The 8,113-nt window shown below is 43.6% G+C and overlaps 1 protein-coding gene across 1 annotated transcript; it reads right to left on the reverse strand.

The window, feature by feature from the left end:
• Positions 1 to 2,643: 2,643 nt before the first annotated feature.
• On the reverse strand, positions 2,644 to 3,330 carry LOC110646282 (uncharacterized). The gene has a single exon (XM_021799682.2). The coding sequence runs from the start codon at positions 3,328 to 3,330 to the stop codon at positions 2,644 to 2,646; it is 687 nt and encodes a 228-aa protein (XP_021655374.2).
• Between the last annotated feature and the right edge of the window lie 4,783 nt (positions 3,331 to 8,113).

The raw sequence follows: 8,113 nt of genomic DNA on the forward strand, positions 1-8,113 counted from the left end.
GCTGAGCCATGCGCTGGTAATGTCTTTCAATGTCTGCCCTTTTCAGAGAGCAGCAACGCATATCAAAGTACTCCTGACGTAACTGCTTGCTGTATAAAGAGGCATCTCCAAGGAATTTAGCAAAAATAGCATTGACAGCTTGTATAGTACTCAAGTGAGAAAACTAGGCCTTTTGATATTCTCCAATAGAGGCAAACCAGTCCTGTAATGTACCAACAGTTCGGGATACAAATTCTCTAAGAACTGTATGAGAGTCAGCACCTTCTCGAAGCATCTGGACATCAAGCCAGGCTTTGAATTCCGCTAGGTGGTCTCTCTATTTTGAAGGAGGAACATCGTCCAGAGTGAACCATGGGCCTGAGCTGGGCCTGGATTGATGTGGGGCTCCTGGGAGATTGAAATCCAAGATTGGATCATCTTCTGGCATTTCCACATGTGGATCTTGGGCTTGAGGAGGCCTAGTGGCAGGGCCTGTATTTCCACTAGTAGAATCTGTTGTTGGCGAAGGACCTGTCTGAGACGCAGTTGGCTGAGGATCTGCCATGAGCAATGTCGTGATATCCATTCGTCCATCCTCACTGTCATCTCCAGATAAGTCATCTGAAGAGTTGTTTTCTGATTCAGAGGGTATTGATACCATGTGTTGGGAAGGAGGATCAGGATACATTTTTTCCTTGCCTTTATCAATCTTCCTTTTTGGATGATGAGATTCTTCTAAGGAAGAAGGACTCTTTGGTTCATATCTGGTAGGTGTTGGAGTAGGTCTGAACAAAGGAGATGGGTGGTATGTAGTTGGAGGTAGTTCATATGAGTAGTTAAAAGGGCCAAAAGGAGAGTAAGCAGGTTCAGGAGTAGAAAGGAAAGGGTTATGAGACAACACTGTAGAAAATGGGCTGTAAGATACTCGAGTCTATGTTGGTTTATGCAAATCTGCTTCAACTTGGGCTAACTATTTTCTTAGCCTTCTGATTTCTTGTTCCTTCTGGTTAAACTCCGTGCCAAACCTCCGTTGCTAGATTGAAGATCTCAAATCCTTGTCAAGCTGAGTAATTTTGGCTTGCAAATCTTTATACATGTTCTGGGCAAATGCAGTGAAAGAATCGACCTTTTGATCAATATTTTGAGTCCTGGTGAGGACTTGATCAATCTTGGAGTCAATCCATTGTAATGTTTTGTTCTAGACTGCTGCATTCTTCGTCTGCCAATTTAGAACTTCTTCAGCTTGAGTGATCGGGGTTATCTGACCCTCACTATCAACCTTACTTGAGTGAATGAAAGGTCTGGTGGAGATTTTGGTCTGCTGGTCTGTCTGTTGTGCTAATGGGGGAAAATCTACTTCATAAGAGGCAAGTGAGAACATCATACAAGGTTGCACTAAAGGGAGTGCAGGAGGAGTGGAAGAAACCGGTTTAAGAGGGGGCAGTTTCTTTCCTTCTTTTCTGATGATCTCAAGGGCAAGCTCATAGATGGGAAGAGGTCTTTTCTGCTTGGTTTCCTCATGGATCCCAATCCATGGGCTACTATCTAGATAATCTCTTATGAGAACTTGCTGAGGCTTGCAAGAAGCTTTCCTCGTTCTTTTGGTAAGCTTCCTCCAGTTTTTATCAGACAAAGATGGTCATATTCATTTTCCCAGTAGTTATCACAACAGTCACAGTCTTCATCGCACATTCCAGATCCTGGGAGATCCCAGGGACAGTGACCATCTATCTTCTGAGGATAGATGTAATGGTTTTCAGGTGTTACTGCTCCAATGGGAAAATCTTCTTGCTCCTTTTCTAATGGCTGGACCATCATGGTCTGGAATATAGGTAAAGATCCTGTAGAATGCCGTGGTGGCTGGAAAGAAGTCTATACTGTACCATTAGGATTTCTTCTAAAAGAAGATTTCGTGATCTGGATTGGTTGAGAGGTTGAATGAAGCCTCTCATAATTGGTTAACCAATCCTTTGGGATGAGCTGCTCATACTCATTTCTAAGCAGTTGGGTAGGTATTTGGACTATTGTTGGGGTGGTCTCGATTAATACGCTGTCTGACGAGCATCATTTGATACGGATGGCTGAGATAGATCTACTGCATGATCTTGCAGTCTATAGATGATCTGATGGTGTAACGTAGCCATCATGGAGGATGTGACTTGTGCTGCACCAGTGAGTTAGACTTGGACCTTCAAGGCAGTGCTGAGATGTGGATCTCTTAGTGAGAGATTGTAGTTAGGAAAAAACGTCAATACCACACTTCCTGCATGCAAGGTGGTAAGACATGTCCCTATTACTCAAATGCTTTGCTTGTTGATACAAGTCAAAGCCTATCAATAAATCCTTGTCAGGAAGATCCGACCCGATGACCCTGGTCCAGAGGATGCAAGTAGGGAAGAACTGAATCCCAATGGGATGCTTGGTGATGAGGCTAGTTTTGAAAACGTTCCCATCTGCTACCTTGAAGTATTCTTCATGAGGGACCCAGTATTCTGGAGGTAAAATAGCTGGGTTTATCATGCTTTTGTGAACCCCGGTATCTAGGAAACCAATGACACTAATGGGTCGTTCATATTTGCTGGGAAAAATATGAAGCGGGACTAAAGGAATTGGAATAGTGTCCAGGCCGTGGGTTGATTGGGAGGATTGGATATGTTGGGCCAGTTAAGATGGGTAATGGGCTTCAGTATCTGAACCTGATTCTCCTAAAGAGAAAGAGTGGTCTTGTTCTGAACTAGTATCGTCTCCGAGGGCAAAGACTGTATCTTCATCTAGTTCATCTTGTTCAGATAACAGGGATTCAACATCATCATGCTCCAGGGAGATGTGAGAAGCCTGCTGTATATGTTGTAAAAGCTTAACTGCCTTATTGGGGTTCTTAGGGCAGTTCTTGGCATAGTGACCTCGATTGCCACAGATGTAGCACCTATCAGATTTCTTTGTACCTGTTCTTCTCTTTCGAAAGTATTTGACTGATCTTCTTCCCCTTTTCTGCTTGAAAGGGGGTTTGAACCCAGAAGAATGTTTCTTGTAATATCCTTTTTTCTTTGGCTTGCATTCACAATTCTTTTCCTTGCATTTGATGGCAAGGTGGGACTTCTGGCAGACATTCTTCAAGGCTTTGCTGTTGTCAATGATGTCTTTAAATAACTTCTGTTGTTCGCATATTTTATCTAGACAAGCCAGCGTCATCTGGTGGATTTCTCCGATGGTAATGGTATTCATTGCTCTTCTGGTTGCAGCAATGCTTCTGTGGAGCTCAGGTTGTAGTGCCTCTGGGAGAGAGGCAATGTATGTGCGCCGGAGATTAACATCATTATAACCATTTAGTAAATAATAACGCTGAGCCATGCGCTAGTAATGACTTTCAATGTCTGTCCTTTTCAGAGAGCAGCAACGCATGTCAAAGTACTCCTGGCGTAACTGCTTGCTGTATAAAGAGGTATCTCCAAGGAATTCAGCAAAAATAGCATTGACAGCTTGTATAATACTCAAGTGACAAAACTGGGCCTTTTGTTATTCTCCAATAAAGGCAAACCAGTCCTGTAATGTACCAACAGTTTGGGATACAAATTCGCTAAGAACTGTATGAGAGTCAGCACCTTCTCGAAGCATCTGGACATTAAGCCAGGCTTTGAATTCCGTGAGGCGGTCTCTCCATTTTGAAGGAGGAACATCGTCCAGAGTGAACCATGAGCCTAAGCTGGGCCTGGATTGATGTGGGGCTCCTGGGAGATTGAAATCCAAGATTGGATCATATTCTGGCATTTCCACATGTGGATCTTGGGCTTGAGGAGGCCCAGTGGCAGGGCCTGTAGTTCCACTAGTAGAATCTGTTGTTGGCGAAGGACCTGTCTGAGACGCAGTTGGCTGAGGATCTACCATGAGCAATGTCGTGATATCCATTCGTCCATCCTCACTATCATCTCCAGATGAGTCATCTGAAGAGTTGTCTTCTGATTCAGAGGGTATTGATACCATGAGTTGGGGAGGAGGATCAGGATACACTTTGTCCTTGCCTTTATCAATCTTCCTTTTTGGAGGATGAGATTCTTTTGAGGAAGAAGGACTCTTTGGTTCATATCTGGCAGGTGTTGGAGTAGGTCTGAACAAAGGAGATGGGTGGTATGTAGTTGGAAGTGGTTCATATGAGTAGTTAAAGGGGCCGAATGGAGAGTAAGCAGGTTCAGGAGTAGGAAGGAAAGGGTTATGAGACAGCACTGTAGAAAATGAGCTGTAAGAGACTGGAGTCTCTGTTGGTTTATGCAAATCTACTTCAACTTGGGCTAACTATTTTCTCAGCCTTCTGATTTCTTGTCTCTTCTGGTTAAACTCCATGCCAAACCTCTGTTGCTGGATTGAAGATCTCAAATCCTTGTCAAACTGAGTAATTTTGCCTTGCAAATCTTTATACATGTTCTGGGCAAATGCAGTGAAAGAATTGACCTTTTGATCAATATTTTGAGTTCTGGTGAGGACTTGATCAATCTTGGAGTCAATCCGTTGTAATGTTTTGTTCTGGACTGCTGCATTTTTCGTCTGCCAATTTAGAACTTCTTTAGCTTGAGTGATCGGGGTTATCTGACCCTCACTATCAACCTTAGTTCAGTGAATGAAAGTTTTGGTGGAGATTTTGGTCTGCTGGTATGTCGGTTGTGCTAATGGGGGAAAATCTGCTTCATAAGAGGCAGGTTAGAACATCATACAAGGTTACACCAAAGGGAGTGCAGGAGGAGGGAAAGAAACCGGTTTAAGAGGGGGCAGTTTCTTTCCTTCTTTTCTGATGATCTCAAGGGCAAGCTCATAGATGGGAAGAGGTCTTTTTCTGCTTGGTTTCTTTATGGATCCCAATCCATGGGGTACTATCTGGATAATCTCTTCTGAGAACTTACTGAGGCTTGCAAGAAGCTTTCCTCGTTCTTTTGGTAAGCTTCCTCCAAATTTTATCAGACAAAGGATGGTCATATTCATTTTCCCAGTAGTTGTCACAATAGTCACAGTCTTCATCGCACATTCCAGATCCTGGGAGATCCCAGGGACAGTGACCATCTATCTTCTGAGGATAGATGTAATGGTTGTCAGGTGTTACTGCTCCAATGGGAAAATCTTCTTGCTCCTTTTCTAATGGCTGGACCATCATGGTCTGGAATACAGGTAAAGATCCTGTAGAATGCTGTGGTGGCTCAAAGGAAGTCTGTACTGTACCATTAGGATTTCTTTTGAAAGAAGATTCCGTGATCTGGATTGGTTGAGAGGTTGAATGAAGCCTCTCATAATTGGTTAACCAATCCTTCAGGATGAGCTGCTCATGCTCATTTCTAGGCAGTTGCGTAGGTATTTGGACTATTATTGGGGTGGTCTCAGTGTCTGCTAATACGAGCAAAGCATCATTTGATACGGATGGCTGAGATAGATCTACTGCATGATCTTGCAGTCTATAGATGATCTGATGGTGTAACGTAGCCATCATGGAGGATGTGACTTGTGCTGCATCAGTGAGTTGGACTTGGACCTTCAAGGCGGTGCTGAGATGTGGATCTCTTAGCGAGAGATTGTAGTTAGGAAAAAACGTCAATACCACACTTCCTGCATGCAAGGTGGTAAGACATGTCCCTATTACTCAAATGCTTTGCTTGTTGATACTAGTCAAAGCCTATCAATAAATCCTTGTCAGGAAGATCCGACCCGATGACCCTGGTCCAGAGGATGCAAGTAGGGAAGAACTGAATCCCAATGGGATGCTTGGTGATGAGGCTAGTTTTGAAAACATTCCCATCTGTTGCCTTGAAGTATTCTTCATGAGGGACCCAGTATTCTAGAGGTAAAATAGCTGGGTTCATTATGCTTTTGTGAGCCCCGGTATCTAGGAAACCAATGACACTAATGGGCCATTCATATTTGCTGGGAAGAATATGAAGCGGGATTAAAGGAATTAGAATAGTATCTGGGCTGTGGGTTGATTGGGAGGATTGGATATGTTGGGCCAGGTAAGACGGGTAATGGGCTTCAGTATCTGAACCTGATTCTCCTGAAGAGAAAGAGTGGTCTTGTTCTGAACCAGTATCTGCTCCGAGGGCAAATACTGTATCTTCATCTGGTTCATCTTGTTCAGAGAACAGGGATTCAACATCATCATGCTCTAGGGAGATGTGAGAAGCCTGCTGTATATGTTGTAAAAGCTTAACTGCCTTATTGGGGTTCTTAGGGCAGTTCTTGGCATAGTGACCCCGATTGCCACAGATGTAGCACCTATCAGATTTCTTTGTACCCATTCTTTTCTTTTAAAAGTATCTGACTGATCTTCTTCCCCTTTTCTACTTGAAAGGGGGTTTGAACCCAGAAAAATGTTTCTTGTAATGTCCCTTTTTCTTTGGCTTGCATTCACAATTCTTTTTCTTGCATTTGATGGCAAGGTGGGACTTCTGGCAGACATTCTTCAAGGCTTTGCTGTTGTCAATGATGTCTTTAAATAACTTCTGTTGTTCGCACATTTTATCTAGATAAGCCAGCGTCATCTGGTGGATTTCTCTTATGGTAATGGTATTCATTGCTCTTCTGGTTACAGCAATGCTTCTGTGGAGCTCAGGTTGTAGTGCCTCAGGGAGAGAGGCAATGTATGTGTGCCAGAGATTAACATCATTATAACCATTTAGTAAATAATAACGCTGAGCCATGCGCTGGTAATGTCTTTCAATGTTTGTCCTTTTCAGAGAGCAGCAACGCATGTCAAAGTACTCCTGGAGTAACTGCTTGCTGTATAAAGAGGTATCTCTAAGGAATTTAGCAAAAATAGCATTGACAGCTTGTATAGTACTCAAGTGAGAAAACTGGGCCTTTTGATATTCTCCAATAGAGGCAAACCAGTCCTGTAATGTACCAACAGTTCGAGATGCAAATTCTCTAAGAACTGTATGAGAGTCAGCACCTTCTCGAAGCATCTGGACATCAAGCCAGGCTTTGAATTCCGTGAGGCGGTCTCTCCATTTTGAAGGAGGAACATCGTCCAGAGTGAACCATGGGCCTGAGCTGGGCCTGGATTGATGTGGGGCTCTTGGGAGATTGAAATCCAAGATTGGATCATCTTCTGGCATTTCCACATGTGGATCTTGGGCTTGAGGAGGCCCAGTGGCAAGGCCTGTATTTCCACTAGTAGAATCTGTTGTTGGCGAAGGACCTATCTGAGACGCAGTTGGCTGAGGATCTGCCATGAGCAATGTCGTGATATCCATTCGTCCATCCTCACTGTCATCTCCAGATGAGTCATCTGAAGAGTTGCCTTCTGATTCAGAGGGTATTGATACCATGTGTTGGGGAGGAGGATCAGGATATATTTTGTCCTTGCCTTTATCAATCTTTCTTTTTGGAGGATGAGATTCTTCTGAGGTAGAAGGACTCTTTAGTTCATATTTGGTAGGTGTTGGAGTAGGTCTGAACAAAGGAGATGGGTGGTATGTAGTTGGAGATGGTTCATATGAGTAGTTAAAAGGGCCGAAAGGAGAGTAAGCAGGTTCAGGAGTAGGAAGGAAAGGGTTATGAGACAGCACTGTAGAAAATGGGCTGTAAGAGACTGGAGTCTTTGTTGGTTTATGCAAATCTGCTTCAACTTGGGCTAACTGTTTTCTCAGCCTTCTGATTTCTTATTGTTGAACCGAAAAGGATATTCTGTCCAGTCAATGCACCGAAATCCTCTTAAGTCTCATCCACGGGCCCAAACCCACCACGACTCCACTTGCGTAGACACTGGGTTCGCCAGGCCCACTCTTAGTGCAGAGCTGTTTTTTACGCAGGGGTGAGACTCGAACCCGGGACCGCACAGACCATTATGAGGCTCTGATACCAGTTGAACCGAAGAGGATATCCTGTCCAGTCAAGGCAACGAAATCCTATTAAGTCCCGTCCACGGGCCCAAAACATTTAAAAATCGCCGGTTACGGTTCTTGAATCATCGGTTTAGGTTTAATAAAATTATGAATTTGAATAACATCATCAGGGGACAGTTTGGAAGGCGATTCCTGAACCGCCGATTCCAGTTTGAGCCCCGATTTAAAATGGTTTGAAGGACGGTTCAAAAAAGAACGGTTCAAAACAGTTTGGAGGACGGTTTGAAAGTAGTTTAGGGATGGTTTAAGGATAG

The sequence above is a fragment of the Hevea brasiliensis genome, chromosome 2, assembly GCF_030052815.1.
Source record: "Hevea brasiliensis isolate MT/VB/25A 57/8 chromosome 2, ASM3005281v1, whole genome shotgun sequence".
In the NCBI taxonomy this organism is placed as follows: domain Eukaryota; kingdom Viridiplantae; phylum Streptophyta; class Magnoliopsida; order Malpighiales; family Euphorbiaceae; genus Hevea; species Hevea brasiliensis.